Raw genomic sequence first — 18443 nt, 5'->3', positions numbered from 1 at the left:
GTAGAGTGCTAGCCTTCAGCTGAAGAGCTGAGGGACACTACTCAGGCCCAGAGTTCAGGCCCCACGACCAACAAAAAAAAAGGCTGAAACCTAGAGGATCAAGATTCAAACAGCCATGGCAAAAAAAAAAGTCTGAGAGATAACATTTCCAATTAACCAGCAAAAAACCTGGACTGAAGGTGTGGCTCAAGTGGCAGAGGGCCTGGTGTTAGCTAGAAAGCCACTGCTTTGAGTTAAAAATTAAAAGCAATAGTTACTATAAAATGATTAAATGAAATTTGTACACAAAACGTTTCTTTAGGAAAGTATTGTTGCTATTACTTACAAATGCCTAAAATGAACAAATTTATTCAAGCATAAATTTCAAAATACTACTAAAACTGTTACTAGCATTTTTTTTGCTTTCTTTTTGACCTTGTACTGCTAGGCACTCTACCATGTTAATTATACCCCGAGCACTTATTATTTTCATTATGTTTTAATAGGGTCTCACATTATGCGTAGATCAACCTATACAGTGACCTTCTTGTTTAAGTTTCCTACATGGCTGGGATGTCACCATACACATTTGTATGCCACCACACCTTGCTTTCTATAGGCTGAGATATGATCTAAGGAACTTTTTATCCAGGCTAGCCTCTAACCACCATTCCTCTAATCACTTCCTCCTGAGTAGCTAGGGTTTACAGGTATGATCCACCATTTCTTTTCTTTTCTTTTTTTTTTTTTTTGGCCAGTCATGGGGTCTGAATGCTGTCCCTCAGCTCTTCAGATCAAGGTTTAGCACTCTACCACTTGACCCACGGTGCCACTTCCAGCCTTTTGTTTATATGGTACTGAGGAATCAAACCCAGGGCCTCATGCATACAAGGCAAGCACTCTACCACTGAGCCACCTTTCCAGCCCCACCCAAGTTTCTTAAATACAGTTTGTTTGTTTTTTTTGGGGGGGGGTCCGGTCGTGGGGCCTGAACTCTGGGCCTGGGCGCTGTCCCTCAGCTCTTCAGCTCAAGGCTAATGCTCTACCACTTGAGCCACAGTGCCACTTCCAACTTTTTTATGTGGTGCTGAGGAACTGAACCCAGGGCCTCAGGCATGCAAGGTAAGCGCTCTACCTGAGCCACCTTCCCAGCCCCTTAAATACACTTTTATACTGATGCTTCCCTGCCATTTATAACACACTTAATCAGTGGGCATCTCTTTCTAGTCAACACTATTGCTCTTGTATTTTTCTTTTTTGGTACTAGGAACTGAACCCAGGATGTCATAGATACTAGGCAAGTGCTTTGCCACTAAACTACATCCCAGCTCCTCACTACTGTTTACCCGTCAAATTAATGGCTTTAGCTATCTGTCAACATTTTTCCTGGTCTATAAAAAAAATTAAACATTCCAAAAGGCTACATTAGGGTTATGATTTAATCACTTTAATATAGTGTCATTAGTTATCTGGTTCTAAGCCTGTGCAGTTTAATTATCCAATCTTTCTATTTAAAAGTCACTATTTAAAATTTTTATAATAAGGATGCTTACACTCACTCAAATTTACTAACTAAAATTACCTTCACTCTTCACCTCAGTCAGAAAGTTAACAGCCTTTTTATAACCTTCTAAGGTGGTATCAAATTTAAAAAGAACTCTGCTAGGACAAAGACAGCCAGTAGAGGGACTAAAAGTTTACTTTTGTCATTAGTGAACAAACTCACAAGTTTGATTCAAGGCAGTAGTTCCTGTCGTAAAGAAATCCAGACATAGGCTGCGTACTGGTGGTTCATACCTGTAATCCTAGCTATTCATGAGGATAAGATCTGAGGATTGAGGTTCCAAGCCAGACCAGTGAGGGACATCAATGAAATTATCTTCAATTAACCACCCAAAAAAGCCAGTAGTGAAGCTGTGGCTAGAATGCTAGTTTTGAGAAAAAAAAAAAAAACAAAAAAACAAAAAACCAAGCACGGCACTCAAGCCCTGAGTTCAAGCACTAGGGCAGCGAAAAAGAAAAGTACAGATATAGCATTAGAAAACATAATGTCAAATATAACTTTCTGTCCTTTAGTCACTTACTAATGGGAATCTAGTGTACATAGGTGTAGTCCTTTGAATAATCCTATACAACAGAGCTAAGTAATGACCAAACAGAGCTACAATTTTCCCATGAAAAACCAGAGTTAGCTCTCCAGCTCTTCTACTACACCATCTTCAATTAACCCATACTTCTTGCTGTCTTGGAGGTTTTGCTAAGTGGTCAGTAGATTAAACAAATGAAGTTATATAACATATATATGTATATATATACATTATGTATATATATATAAAATCTCCCCAGGCCACAGCTACCTGGATGTCGCTCAAGTAGCACTCAGTACCTGTGTGCTAACATTCTTTAAATCAGTGCTTAAACCTCAAACATTTGTATAAAAGTATTTTCCATGCTTACTTATCCTTTGTATTCATATTTATGAACTTAATGTTTCAAGTGAAATCAGTTTCATTTATTAGCCTCAAACTGTAGCAATAAGATCTGTGAAATTATATATTTCATAGAGATCTATTAAAATATAGATAAAATATTTATATATCCAGTAATTCATTGTCAGATATGATTACTTCTGAGGAAGTTCACTAAATTATGAAGATTAACATAAAAGTGTTTAATTAAAGACCTGACAAGCTTATATTTAAAATCAATATTCCAAAGCCAGAATTCTAAGTTTTAGGTTGGTTTTAAAACCCAAAATGACTTTGTTTGTTAAGATCTTAACTGCTGTGGCATAAATGAGTCTTCTGATGTCAAATTCTAAAATATTCATCTTAAGTTCTTTCAAAATGGTACTGACTACATAGAAAAGATCTCTAAAGAATATATTAAGCAGATTATTCATGGCTGCCTTTGAAGAATGAAAACTTTGTATGTTACTGTTAATAGTTCACTTTTAAAAAGTCAAGACTATGGGGCTGGGAAGGTGGCTCAGTGGTAGAGCTCTTGCCTTGCATGCTCAAGGCCCTGGGTTCGATTCCTCAGCACCACATAAGCAAAAAGAAAAAAAGCCGGAAGTGGCGCTGTGGCTCAAGTGGTAGAGCGCTAGCCTTGAGCTGAAGAGCTGAGGGACAGTGCCCAGGCCCAGAGTTCAGGCCCCACGACCGGACCCAAAAAAAAATAATAATAAAAAATAAATAAAAAATAAAAAGTCAAGACTACCATAACTATGTATTTACCACAAACTTAAGCACTCTTCAAAATAAAAATGTGGTTAGTATTCCAAATTAAAACTTTGAAGGCCAGGCTCCAGTGGCTCATGCCTATAATCTTATTCAGAAGACTTGAGATCTGAAGACTGTGGTTCAAAGCCAACCTGGAGAGAAATTCTATGAGACTATCTCCAATTAACCAGCAAAACTGACAGATAGTAGGTATGGCTCAAGCCATAAAGTTAGCCATGTGAAAATATGAGCAAGGGGCCAAGGGGAGGATGGGGGGGCCTTTAGTTTAAACCCTGATCCTATTACCACACACACAGCCCCTTGCGGCTGCCAACCCCCACCCCAAAAAAAAGAGAAAAAACTTTAAAAAAAAAATGTGCACCAGGGCTCAGTGGTAGAGCGCTTGCCTTGCATGTATGAGGCCCTGGGTTCGATTCTTCAGCACCACATAAGCAAAAAGAAAAAAGCCGGAAGTGGCACTGTGGCTCAGGTGGTAGAGTGCTAGCTTTGAGCTGAAGAGCTAAGGGACAGCACCCAGGCCCAGAGTTCAGGCCCCACGACCGGACCCAAAAAAAAACAAAACAACTGTGCACAAGTGAGGTGGCTCACACCTATAACCCAACTAACCCAGAAGGCTGAGATCTAAGAATGGAGGTTTGAAGCCAGTCTGGTCAGACTAATTTAACCAGCAAAATGGCAGAAATGGAGATGTGGCAGCTCAAGTTATAGAGCACCAATAAAAGCAAAAAAAAAAAAAAAAAAAGGCTAAAGTATAAGGCCCTGAGTTCAAGCCCCAGTGTTGGCACCAAAAAAAAAAAAAAAAAGATGCCTGCTTAGTATATGCCAATATGGTACACACTCCTAATTCTCATGATCCTAGCACTCCAAAAACTAAGGCAGGATCTCAGTACATGACCACACAAGTTAGTCAAAAACCTATGTTTAATAAATTTTTTTTTTTTTTGGTCTGTCGTGGGGCTTGAACTCTGGGCCTGGGCGCTGTCCCTCAGCTCTTCAGCTCAAGGCGAGCGCTCTACCACTGGAGCTACAGCGCCACTTCCGGTTTTCTGGTGGTTTATTGGAGATAGGAGTCTCACGGTCTCTCCTGCCCGGGCTGGCTTTGAACCGCGATCCTCAGATCTCAGCCTCCTGAGTAGCTAGGATTACAGGCGTGAGCCACCAGCGCCCGGCCTATGTTTAATAAATTTTTAAAAGGAAAAATAATTAAGGAAACAAGCCTGCTCTCATATAAAAATCTAGTATCTTGGAATATAGTAATACCTATAAATTATCTAGGCACTTAGTGGCTCACTTCTATACTCCTAGCTACTAAGATCTAGGTAACAGTGGTTGGAAGTCAGCCAGGGCAGAAAAATCCTCGAAATTCCATCTCCAATAAGCCAGCAAAAAGGCTGGGCTACAAGAACCAGGTGCAGGTGGCTCACACCTGTAATTCTAGCAAATCAGGAAACTAATATCTGAGAACAGCAGTTTGAGTCCAGCCTGGGTAGAAAATTCCCTGCATTCTTATCTCTAATCAGCAAAAAGCTGGAAACGGAGGTGTGATTCAAGTAGTAAGAGTGCCAGCCTTGAGCATAAAAGCCAAGAGTGAGCACAGGTCCTGTGTTTAACCCCAGTGCCAACACAAACACACAAACACACATAAACACACACACACACAAAGAAAAACAAGGTGAAAGCATGCTGGAGTGGTAGAGTGCCAGTTGTGAGAAAACAAGACACATGATCATGAGGTGTAAGATCCTAAACTGAAGCCCTGATACCAGTCAAAAAAGAAAATGAAGTGGTTCTGTAGCTCAAGTGGTAGAAAGCTCGCCTTGAGCTGAAGAGCACAGGGACAGCGCCCAAGCCCAGAGTTCAAGCCCCACAACTGACAAAAAAATATATATATAACTATAAAAAAATCTTAAAATTAAAAGAAACTTAAAGTATACATTAAAAGAAATATAGCCAGGCAATGGTGGTTCATGACACTTAATCCTAGCCACTTGGGAGACCATGCTAGTTGAGATCTTGCTACAAGGCCAAGCTGAAGAGAAAAGAGATCATCTCAATAAAGAGATATAAGTAGGGGCTGGGAAGGTGGCTCAGTGGTAGATATAAGTAGTGGCATATACCCCTAGAGGAATCAAGACCCTAATTCAAAAATTACCCGAATGCCAGGTGCCAGTAGCTCCCATCTGTGATCCCAGCTACCTAACAGGCTAAGATCTGAGGATCATGGTTCAAAGCCAACCTTCCCTGACTGTTATCTACAATTAACCACAAAAAAGCTGGAAGTAGAACTATGTCTGAAGCTGTAGCCTTGAGCACAAAAGCTCAGGAACAGCACATAGACCCTGAGTTCAAACACCAGGATCAGCACAAAAACAAACCAAAAAAAAAGTAGAGAAAGATTAATTAGAATTAAAATATTTTTGGGTTCTAGTGCTTTTATTGGTACCTAGCAACCCTGAAAAGCTCAGGCCTTGAGGTCAAGCCACAGGACTGTCACCAAAAATTGTTTAAAGTATATTCACATAAAAACAGCCACTTACTTTATCCTATCCTTTTTGCCCACACAAATCTATATACTACAGGGATCAAGCTTTTCTTTTTTTTTTCCTGCAGGTCATGGGGTCTGAACTCTGGGCTTGAGTGTTGTCCCTCAGCTCTTCAGCTCAGGGCTAGCACTCTACCACTTGAGCCACAACACCATTCCCGGCTTATCTGCTTATGTGGTGCTGAAGAATCAAACCCAGGGCCTCATGTATGCAAGGCAAGCGCTCTACCACTGAGCCACCTTCCAGCCCCAGGGATCAAACATTTACAATTGAACTCTCCTCTAGACAAGAGCAGCTGCCCTTATATATGCCATCTGAGCCATTACCAATTTGAATTGTAAAATATAAGAGTTCTAGAAATGCACTCTGCCCTACATTTCCTTCAAAATTTAGAACATTTCTTGCTTTGAAAACCAAAAACCATGTTTAAGTACTTGTGATAGAACTGTTTTTGAAAATAAATTGAAATTTCAGGGAACAGCCTAAAGTAACATCAAGAAACTATACTGGGCTTCAAACTGAAAATAAAACCATATGTTATCTGGAGCAAGAAGTTTTACTTAATCTGGAATTACTGGACAGATAAATTCAGCTTCTTGCAATGGATAAGCTGTAACTGAGTTATAGACATAGTTTTTGTCAATTTTAATTCTGGGAAGTATTTACCACATTAAGGATAATAATAATCATTAAAACTCCTATCACTAACAAAATTTGAAAACCTTAGGTTTTAGAACACAAAAAATACATACAGTGAATAACTGATAAAACCAAATAAAAATGTTTTTGACTTACAAGACCAGCATATACTTGGTTGTTTTGTTGTTTTTTTGGTCATGGGGCACTGTCCTTCAGCTCTTCACCTCAAGGCTAGTGCTCTACCACTTGAGTCACAGCGCCATTTCCTGTTCTCTGGGGTTTAAATGAAGTCTCATGGATGTTTCTGCCTGGGCTGGCTCTGAACCGTGATCCTCATAACTCAGCCTCCTGAGTAGCTAGGATTACAGGCTATTTCAATTTTTTTTAATTTCAATATTTAAAATTCAAAAAGTAAATCACAGCAGGGCACCAGTGACTTATGCCTATAATACTAGCTACTTAGTAAGCTGAGATCTGGGGATTCAAGTTCAAAGCCAGCCCAGGCAGGAAAGGCCATGAGATTCTTATCTCCAATTAACTACCATTAAAAAAGCCTTTCGAAGTAAATCTGTGGCTCTGGTAGCAGAAGCTAGCCTTGAGCAAAAAGAAACTCAGAGATAGCATCCAGGCCCTGAGTTCACCAGCCCAAAAACAAGTCACAAAAATGTTACATTCCAATAATAAATGAGGTTATACACCACTTAATCTTCACAATTCTCTAAGATAGTTCCCTTTTTCCATTTTTTTCTAATGGGGAAACAAGCTGAGAGGTTATATAATTTGTCAGCAACTCATGGGTAGAATGAGAATTCGTACATCTAGCCAGTCAAAATCAGATTTTTCTGAATCTTATGACACAAATTTACAGTTTTGCAAAATTACATCTTAAGTCAAAAGAAAAGATAATTAATTGCAAAATAGTTCATGGGAAATTATCCTTATACTGCTAATACTGGCTTACATACTACATTGGAAAATCTGAGTCATTAACTGCCATTGAATATATACATGTATTAGAACCTAGAACTTAAAATGTTATAAAATCTTGCTAATTATCCACTACATTCATATTCTTACTTTTTCTGAACACAGGAGGCAACAGAATCAGATTGAAGCTAATAACATAACAGTGTTATAAGAAAGGCTAAATGTAGCTCAATGACAAAATATTTTCAAAAAAGGAAAAAATTCAGTCAGGTGTTGATGGCTCAAGCCTGTAATCCTATCTACTCAGGAAGCTAAGATCTGAGGATCACTGTTCAAATCCAGCAGAGGCAGGAAAGTCCATGAGACTATTATCTCCAATAAACCACTCAGAAAACCAGAAGGAGTACCGTGGCTCAAGTGGTACAGCACTAGCCTTGAGCTGAAGAGCTCAGGGACAAAGCCCAGGCTGAGTTCAAATCCCACAACCAACCAAACAAACAAAAAAACCGGAAAGAATTCATATTGCATTATAGATGCAACCTAAGAAAGTGACTTTTTAAATATTATCGAGGGGCTGGGAAGGTGGCTCAGTGGTAGAGTGCTTGCCTTTCATGCATAAGGCACTGGGTTCGATTCCTCAGCACCACATAAGCAGAAAAAGCTGGAAGTGGTGCTGTGGCTCAAGTGGTAGAGCACTAGCTGAGGGACAGTGCCCAGGCCCAGAGTTCAGGTACCATGACTGGCAAAAAATAAATAAATAAAGGGTAAACAAAGGAGGAGGCTGCAATGCTTGGTAAGAAATGTATGCATTATCCTGCCAATGTAATTGTAACCCCTCTGTACAGTATGTTCTCAAATAAAATAAAATAAAATTTAAAAAAATATATATATATATAAAATCGAGTATACCTTTAAGTGTATGTATATAACCTAAGTAAAATGTATTAAAAATACTAATAAATTTCATAACTATTTCAAACTTCAACCTTATGCAATATTACATATAAATGTTAAGAAATTAAACATTTTAACCTTAACTGTATGGTATTTTATTGTAAGTGAGAAAGAAGTAATTTCTAACATCACTTTCACACTAAATCTTTATAAAACACAGAAAATTTAGTAAGTGTTCAGCAGATGAAAATATTCTGTCTTTTCCAAGGAGATATAATAAAAATTCCTTTCAAATTTGTCTTCACATTACATTTCAGTAAAAAGAAAAAAAGGTTGAGGGTGGGGAAGAAACATGAAATACAAACCAAAGCAAGACCAAAACAATTCCAATTATTTGTTTTGTCTTTGAGACATGCTGAAATTATTACATAAGTTAATTAGGCCACAAAAATAGTACATAGGAAATTATTTTAAGGGGAGGAAATACTTGGCGCATTGGTCAACGAAACAAGGCCCCCAAAAGCCCATAAAAGTAATTTTAGAGTATAAATGAGTGACAATTATGAGTAAAAAAAAATACTAAATACTTAGTATTTCAAATTATCTATTATATAATCTCTTGAAGAAATCTACGGCATGAACATGGCATAATTCATTTAGCTACTTTTAACCACAGATGATCTTAAAATTATTAAAAAATACTTGAGTAAGTGAAATTATTATATTAAGACTTGGTTTGTTCCTAGTCTTTTAATTTTTAGTAATTGATACATAATTTTTGGCATTGTCTTATATAAAAGGAAAATTTTAAGGAAGTAAAACACATTAATTTTTGCACCTACTGCTTGGACAATTTCTAATTAAGATGCAATGCTTCCTTACTATCTTTTACTCTCCTGAGGGCTGGGAAGGTGGCTCAGTGGTAGAGCGCTTGCCTTGCATGCATGAGGCCCTGGGTTCGATTCCTCAACACCACATAAGCAAAAAGAAAAAAGCCAGAAGTGGCGCTGTGGCTCAAGTGGTAGAGCGCTAGCCTTGCTGAAGAGCTGAGGGACAGCACCCAGGCCCAGAGTTCAGGCCCCACAACCGGACACAAAAAAAAAAAAAAAAAAAAAAAAAAAACTTGATTCTTTCACTCTCCTGAAAGATCGTGGTTTTCTGAATCTACAAAACAACAGAATATAAAATTATGAAGAAATATTATAGCAAATGTTTTGAAATAAAATATAATCTAAGCCAGGCACCAAAGGCTCAGACTTATAATCCTAGCAACTCAGAAGGCTGAGATCCAGAAAATAAAGATTCAAAGCCAGTTGCGGGTAGAAAAGTTTCTGAGACTACATCTCCAAAATAACCAGCAAAAAGTCAGGCAGGAAGCATGGCTCAAAAGAATGATAAGAGGGGCTGGGAAGTTGGCTCAGTGGTAGAGCGCTTGCCTTGCATGCCTGAGGCCCTGGGTTCGATTCCTCAGCACCACATAAGCAAAAAGAAAAAAGCCGAAAGTGCCACTGTGGCTCAAGTGGTAGAGCACTAGCCTTGAGGTGAAGAGCTGAGGGACAGAGTTCAGGCCCCACGAAGGGACCCAAAAAAAAAAAAAAAAAGAATGATAAGAGTACCAGGTTAATGAGCAAGCTAGTGTACTCTGGCCCTGAATTCAAATCCTGTGCCAGCAAAATAAATCAATAAATCACTAATGAACAAAAAGTAAAACTGGACCTTAAAGTTTTTTTTATTACCTTTAAGTAGTTGTACAAAGGGGTTTCAACTCGAAATATCCACTTATGAGTATATCATCCCTTTCATTTGAAGTATCTTTAAATTACTATTAAAATTAATGGTTAGGGGCTGGGAAGGTGGCTCAGTGGTAGAGCGCTTGCCTTGCATGCATGAGGCCCTGGGTTTGATTCCTCAGCACCACATAAGCAAAAAGAAAAAAGGCTGAAGTGGCGTTGTGGCTCAAGTGGTAGAGCACTAGCCTTGAGCTGAAGAGCTGAGGGACAGCGCCCAGGCCCAGAGTTCAGGCCCCACGACCGGACCCAAAAAAAAAAAAAATTAACAGTTAGGCATGATGGTACACATATATAATTTAATCCCAGTATTCAGGAGATTGTAGGAGAAATATCTTGAGTTTGAGGCCAGCTTAGGCTACATAGAAACTCTCATATAATTAATGTTCAAAAATAACATTTCCATTTCATGCTACTTTGTACTCAAATATTATTAAACAAAATATCTCTTGATTTGCTCAAAAAGTGTTCCTAAGAGGTTCCTTGTAAACTTGTGCACATCCCATCTTAAACGCACTAGGGGGAGCTCCCTAGTTGGAAGAATCCTAAAACATGTGCTTTTGTCACATTTACGCTTTATTCACTGACCTACTTATATTTCTTTAGAAATACCACTCCATGCTTACCCCAGGACTTTATCCCATGTTTTCATTTGACATAGTTTTTTGAAACATCATCCCATTCCTATCAGTTGCCACTAAGACAACTTTGGCCAAGTATTTATTTACTTTCTCTCACACCACAATATCCTTAGGATGAAAAATAAAGTCTAAAGGAAAAGAAATAAATTATACATATATATATAACATGCTAAAAACAGACAAGATTACCCTGAATTAAAGGGGATTTAAAATATACCTATTTAAAACCTTCATCTCTTCTATAGCAATAAGGATTCAATGGTTTCATTATTGTAAATTTGGAATAAGAAGAAGAACAGGTTAAGAAAGTGATTGTTCAATATTACACAGTAACTCAATTGCAAGACCAAGATTCCATCTTCTATTTCTAGTTATTGCTCTTGTGATACACAGTACAAAGTATGACTATAATGTCCCCTTCTCCACCAATAATTATTAAAAATGTTTTTCAGTATGATTAAAATTTCAGGAGTTGCTAAAACCATTCAAGAGGAAAAGGGTATCCATTTCAACAAATGGTGCTGTAGAAATTGAATAGTCCCACAAAAAAGGAAATAAAGTTGGATCCTTATATAACACACACAAAAATAGCTTGATGCTCAGGAGGCAGAGATCTGAGAAGCAGTTCAAAACCAGCCCGGGCAGAAAAGGTCCTATGAAACTCTTAGCTCCAATTAACCACTCAAAAACAGGAAGTGGAGCTGTGGTTCAAAGTGGTAGAGAACTAGCCTTGAGCAAAAAAGAGCTCAGCAACAGTGCCTAGGCCCTTGAGTTCAAGCCCCATGACTCACCAAAAAAATTAGCTTGAACTAGACTTCTACACTGAAATCTAAACCTGTGAAACTCTAAAAGAAAAAAAAAAAGCTTCAAAAGTATTAGATTAACCAACAACTTTTTAGATATTATACCAAAAGCAAAAGGAGTAAAAGTAAAAGTGGACTATACAAAAATTTAAAACATCTGTACATCAAAGGACACAATCAGCAAAGTAAAAATGTATCCCACAGAATAGAAAATATGTGCAGGTTACTAAATCTTCTTTTAATAAAGATCCAAAACATATCCACACTCCTACAGTTCCAAGACTGGTGATACAAACCTATAATCCTAGCACTCAGGAGGTACAAGCAGAACAATATAATCAGAGGCCAGCCTTGGCAAAACAGCAAGACCCTGTCTCAAAAATAAAATGCATGGCCAGGCACTGGTGGCTCATGCCTGTAATCCTTGCTACTCAGGAGGCTGAGATCTGAGGATCGTGGTTTCAAAGCCATCCCAGACAGAAAAGTCCATGAGATTCTTATCTCCAATAAACCACCAAAAACTAGAAGTGACTCTGTGGCTCACGTGGCAGAATGATAGCCTTGAGCTGAAGAGCTCAGGAACAGAGCCCAGGCCCAGAGTTCAAGCCCCACCACTGACCAAAAACAAGAAGGATCAAAACAAAAATAATTTTTAAAATCATCAAAAAGTGGACAAAGTAATTGAATAGACATTTCTCCAAAAATAATAATACATAGTACTCAGTAAACACACGAACATACTTAATGACTAGTAATTTGGAGAAATGCAAACAAAAGCCACAATATTACATCATATTCATTAGGATGGCTAATATTAGGAGGAACAGGAGACCATGGGCAGGAAGGACCTTGTGCAGTAGTAGTGATAATATAAAATGGTGCAATTGCTACAGCAGACTATGAGTACTTCCTCAAAAAAAACTAAAATTGAAATTACTATCTGATCCAGATTTTTTTTTACTATTATGGCTTTTTTACTATCAGTATGATTCTACTTTAAGGTATAGAACCAAATCAAAAGTCAGAATCTTGAAAAGACACTTATACAAATCCATGTTCATTGCAGCATTACTCCTGATAGACATGATCTACAAATAACATTGACAGTGGATAAGCAAAATTTAATGTATACATAAAATGGAACACAATCCAGCTTTAGAAAGAAAATCCTAATTCATGCTATAACATGGATAAACCTTAAGAACATTATGCTAAGTGAAATAAGACAGTCATAAAGACAAGCTATTTCTCAGATCCTTGGAAAATTGGTTCCTAGTTCTCCAAGATACCATTCATATTCAATAACTTACATAAAATTCAGTATTGACAAGTTATCTTACATACATCCTCCAGTTTACCTAAAATCACCTGTAGGCTATTTTTAATAGCAAGGATAATGTAAATGCTATATCAAAAGCTGTTATTCTATATTGCTTAGGGGACAATGGTTAAGAGTTTGCTCATGTTCAGTACAGAATTTTTCTTTTACTATTTTCAATCCATGGTTGGTTGAATCAATGGATGTGGAACCAACCAATTAGGGGGCCAACTGTACAGTGTACTTCCACTATGAATTATCCAGGGCAATCAAACTCAAAGAAACACTAAGTAGAAAAATGACTCCCTAAAGTGTGAGGGTAAGGGGAAATAGGAAGTTACTGTTTAATGAGATCCAGATTTGCAAGATGAATCTAGGTGTTGGGTGCATAATAGTGAAATACTTAACAATATTGAACTTAAATTTTTTTCCAAATTATTTTTAATTAAAAAACTTTAAAATGTTGCAAAATAGGGTATGGGTGGAACTCAGTGATAGAAATGTCTGCCTAGCATCACAGGGTCTTGGGTTCAAAACCCAAAAAAAAAATTATTTTATACAAAAAACATACGTGCACAAATATTCACAAAAGCTTAATATTCAGCACTACAGTATGTTTATAATAATCTTTCATCTCAGATGTTTTATACTTTATTTGTTGACAGCCCTAGAAAACCCAAATGACAGCCAAGTTTTCACTATTTCAATCACCTTTAAAAGAAAAGGCTATACTTGAATACTACATGGGTACCACTTGGGTAAAAGGCAACACTATTAGAACTCTACTTGGATTATCTGATGATTTCAAATTCTATGCCTAAGAATAAAACAGATTCTCATCAAAATTCATTCAACTTGAAAACAACAGGAAATAGAGTAACTCAAAACAATAAAACAATAAAACTACCTACACATAAAACTTTAAAAAGACCTCTCAAACTTTATGTATCTCCTAATTTTAGCTACTTGAGCTAGTTTAGATTTCCAGTAGCTCTCAAAGGAGCAGCATTATTTGCACTATTAAACAAAAGGGGAAAATTATCAAATGTATCTGATAAGTAAATTAATAGAGCTGCCATGAAAGGAAAGTATAGAGGGTATGTATTACTCTATGGCTGTCTAAATAAAAATAAATGGTACTCTTTACCAAAATTATATATTTAGAAGAACCTTCTATATGCAGAGAACTTTTTTGGCAGGATAGCCAAAGTGCTTGGGGAAAACATTCACCAAGACTGACTCTATCTTCCTCAGGTACTTTAACCTTACTGTTGGTATCTGCAAATTCTAATAGCACCCTAGAAAATACTAAATAAATTAAGTGTAATGATTATGGAAAAATCACATGGAAACCTATTATTTAAGGCTTTTTAAATGCTCTATATGACAGATATGCTGTTTTCCATTTAACTCACTTTTTCTCATTTCTTTCTGTTACTTTGGTTATATGTAAGTATTTAGTACTAGGAATTTCCCAGTTTTAAATGTGGCTCATGCCTGTAACCCCAGATACTTGGAAGCTGGAAATTAGGACCACAGTTAGCAAAAACACACATACAATAAATGTGGTTGTGCCCGCCTATTCCAACTATGCAGGAGGTGTAATAGAAGGATCAATATTCAGGCTCACAGGGACAATATTGCAAGATCTTATTTGAAAACTAGAGCAAAAATGGTCTGGGGATGTAGGGCTCAACTGGTAGAGAACCAGCAATCAGGAGTTCCTTTCAAACTCTAAAACCACAAGAAAAGAAAAGGTTATAAAGATATCCCACAGATAGCAGGCACATACAAAGTGCTTTTACAAAGAAACATAGACTTGTTTTAAATATTTTAGACATCCAAAATTCCTGAATTTATTCTTTATATAAATTTAAAAATGTGGAAAAATTAAATCAGCTAGAAATATAGTATTATGATGAAGAAATCTTCTGGAAGGATGTTTCTTCTAATTGAACACTTTACTCAATCATTTTCATTCAGAAATCATGGCTTCTTAAATTATTTTAATGATAGTTTCATTTTTATGTGCCAATTCAAACATAATTATTAATATTGCTCCCTGCATCCTTGCTGATTCATCAAATTGAGAAGCATTATCCATGCCTGTTGTTGAATTAATAAATCCTAATGTGAAAAAAACATCCAATCCAGATTCTTCTTTTGGTCAAAGTAATATAACAGGACCACCTTCAACCTCAACTTTTAAAAAATTTTAAATTTAAAGGGTTTGATAATGACAAGTGGGAAAGGGAAAATAAAAAATTTAACTTAGAAATGTTCTGAACTCCATGACAGTTATTTAAAGGTAGCACCCCAAGAAATATTTTTGATGTGTAGTAGGAGGCATATCCAAATGCCTTTCCCACTTATGAAATGTGATGCAGAAAAACAGGAAATTAAGAATTCCACTATACATTGAGAACCTGACAACCAAATAAGGACACTCATGATAGCAATTTTCAAATGTATCTTTCAACTCAAAAGTTTAGATCAAAACCTTAAGCAAAAAAAGCCTGGAGAACTTATAACTAAGATATAAGAAATACTTTATAGAAACACTAGTTGCAAAGAGTTGCAAAATAAAGCAATACAGAGAAAGAGAAAGATTAATATGATAATATTTATCTAAATAATGGGAATAGGGTCCAGAAAAGTCACTCTCAATTGTAATATGTACTTAAATGTTACAGGACTAAATTCACCAATTCTTAAAGATGTTTTAAGTGCCGAAGAGTTATCCAAAAGCATAAAATTTCTAAAACAAAAGAACAATTTCATTTCCATTGCTATAAAGCAAATAAATGTATGTACAGGAAGGATTTTTCTGAAATGTGATACTCATGAAAACTGTAGATTATACCAGGGATAAGAATACATATACCTAAATACATCATCATAGCAACTGTGTTTTGCAATACAACGTAAGTTTTGAATGCTTTGGTACTCCTTTGTTACGTGTAGCATTACACATTCTTTAGTATCTTGTATTTCCAGAGTAGCAATATTATAAAAAGTTATAATGAACCACCTTGCAGTATTCCTTAATGAAAGCATATGAGGCTCTCGCCTCATCCTCAGACAAAAGCAGGAAAGGGACTTCAACAGATTTAGGGAAGGTTCTTCTGTATTTTCCAGACAGACTTTTTGCCAGGGGCTTATAAGCTTCAAACAAAAAATGAAACCAAATGTTGCACCTGCCATTTAATACAAAATTCCTTCTTTAGTAGTTTCTAGGGGCATATATTTCAAAAAAGAAAAAAATGGGGAATGTGGCTCAGTGGTAGAGCGCTTGCCTTGCATGCATGAGGCCCTGGGTTTCAATTCCTCAGCACAACATAAGCAGAAGAAAAAAAAAAAAAGCTGGATGTGGTGCTATGGCTCAAGTGGTAGTGCGTTAGCCTTGAGGTGAAGAGCTGAGGGACAGCGCTCAGGCCCCAGAGTTCAGGCCCCGCGATTGGACCAAAGAAAAAAAGGGCTGGGCACTGGTGGCTCACACGGTAATCCTAGCCACTCAAGAGGCTGAAATCTGAGGATCATGGTTCAAAGCCAGCCTGGGCAGGAAACGTGAAACTATCTCCCATTAACCCCCAGAAAACTGGAAGCGGTGCTACAGCTCAAGTAGTAGAGTGCTCTCCTTGAGCTGAAGAGCTCAGGGGCAGCACCCAGGCCCAGAGTTCAAGCCCCAGGACCGACAAAAAAAAAAAAAAAGATGCACTCAGCCAGTTCCTATACACTACTCAAAGTATTTTTTCAGGGTAGTTAACAGTATGTTTAGATTGACCCTTGACAAAAGGAACAAACAGTAAAGTTTCCTGTAATATTTTTACTAATATAGAAATGAAGACTACTAATCAACTAGTGGCTATAAATCCACTTCAATAGTTGCATATAGGAACAGAGTAAAGGAACAGAGTAACTGAGTATGTTTGAGGTAGAGTGTTTTCCCTTTTATGTCTTTAGTGAACTGGGCAAGAACTGAAACTAAATTCATGTTAACTATAGAGCAAAGAATTCATTCTGAGTATAAACACTAGGACCTTAATGGGGGATATAATAGCACACACATTAGGGAGAGTTCCACCTTTGAACTATGTGCACACTGTATTCCAATCTTAAATATTTTATAGTTGCATTGCATGTTATAGGTTTGCGATGGATTGTGTTTTTCCACACAAAAAAGTGGACTATTTTTCCACCTTAATATTCAACCTACCTGCCCATAGTTGTCTATGCCAGTTACTAATCTATTTAAATTTAATAAATCAAAAGCTGTCCTTAGGGACTGGCCAAGAGTCGTAAGTCCTTCAGCCTGAAGGTTTTTCAGTTCATTCATAAAGGTTGCATGGTTTTCTTTCCATCCGGCCTGAAAAGAAAGATGTAAGAATTTTTTTTCATCTTTAAAGCCACATACACACCGACAAACCATTTTAATCTGACATTCACTAAGCAGGTGCTTTACTTTGGTTTGGAATGGTTTGGTTAACTTCACTTTTGATTGGAATGCTCTGGTTAATGTGTTAGATCTGTTGTCTGTGGAGGCAATTTCTCTCTTCCAAAGGTGGCCAAGAATAAACCTGCTTGTTCTGTAGTTTTAGGTAAGCAATGGCCTTAATACTTTATAACTTCATCTGAAAATTTATTACCTAACATACTACCTTCCTCCCCCTCCCCAAAATTGGGGGTGTGAAGGGTCCTAGTGGAAGGCAGATGGCAGCAGGACTTCCGAAGTTGACCCACAGCTGTCCCACCAGCATGGCCCTGGCTAGGAGGACTCTTAAGATGCCAAAGCTTCGGGGAAACCACCCCCCACACACACACTTTTGGGGCTCCCAGACCAGCCGAGCCGATTCCCCTTTAATGCAAACCCGGGCTCAGCACGGTTGGGCCCGGCTGTCACTCGGGCTAACTTGAATAAATATCCCCCACAGTTCATTGCTGCCGCTCACGCCGCGGAGGGGAAATGTCGGCCATGTTGATCAGCGCTGCCGCCGCCGCCGCCGCCACCAACACCACCGCAGGGCCGAGAAGGGCCGGGGAGGGGACGGCGGTGGCCCCGGCGACTCCGCACCCGCCGAGACGCCCCCGAGCGGAGGAGGGGGTGGGAGGCCGCCAAGGGGAGAAACCTGGGCGCCCCGAGCGCGGCGGGTGGGGGAGGGGAGCATAATGAAGGGTGACTGGGGGGGCGGGGAGGGCGAGCGAGGCTGGAACAGGGAAGGAAGGAAGGAAGGGAGGGGGAGGGCGAGGGCTGTTACCTTGATAGCATAGGGCGGCTCTTCGAAAGTGACCAGCATATACCTGTCTCCTCGGCTGGCGGGGTCCCGGGCACGGAGCTGCGGGGACAGGAGGGACGGGGCGGGAGACGGGGGGAAGCACAGAGGCGAGGTTACGAGTCGGAGAAGGGGCGCCCGGCGGCCCCCCGCCCCCTCCCCCAGCCCCCACACAGTAACCGCACACGCAGCGGCCGCCCCTGCAAGCCGCCACACACACTCACACCGACTGCTTCCCACACCCCGACCCGAAGGCCGGGGCCCGGGCCCGGCCGAGCCCCGCTCGCAGCGCCCGCCCGCCCGCGTGGTGGGGGAGGGGGCCCCGAGCCCGGCAGCGCCCGCAGTCAGATTCTCGCCCCCCCCACCGGCGACACCCCCGCCCCGCCGCCCCCAGCCGCTC

General features: G+C 38.9%; 1 protein-coding gene across 2 annotated transcripts in view; it reads right to left on the bottom strand.

The window, feature by feature from the left end:
• Ints6 (integrator complex subunit 6) overlaps nucleotides 1-18443 on the bottom strand; it is a 90417-nt gene that overhangs the window by 71272 nt on the left and 702 nt on the right. Inside the window, exons 1-3 of one of the 2 annotated variants that reach the window (XM_070000138.1) lie at nucleotides 18268-18350; nucleotides 18029-18106; nucleotides 16990-17139 (exon numbers count right to left, since the gene is read on the bottom strand). In XM_070000138.1, coding sequence (XP_069856239.1) covers nucleotides 16990-17139; nucleotides 18029-18067 — 189 coding nt within the window. In that variant the 5' untranslated portion in view covers nucleotides 18068-18106; nucleotides 18268-18350. Of the gene's footprint in view, nucleotides 1-16989; nucleotides 17140-18028; nucleotides 18107-18267; nucleotides 18351-18443 lie in introns of those variants that run through there. The other variant, XM_070000137.1, reaches the window with a different exon arrangement.

The sequence above is a fragment of the Dipodomys merriami genome, unplaced genomic scaffold (genome assembly GCF_024711535.1).
Source record: "Dipodomys merriami isolate MVZ:Mamm:240054 unplaced genomic scaffold, mDipMer1.0.p SCAF_56, whole genome shotgun sequence".
NCBI classification, from domain to species: Eukaryota; Metazoa; Chordata; class Mammalia; order Rodentia; family Heteromyidae; genus Dipodomys; species Dipodomys merriami.
Note: the sequence above shows the minus strand (reverse complement) of the source record. Positions and strands in the feature narration are given on the sequence as shown.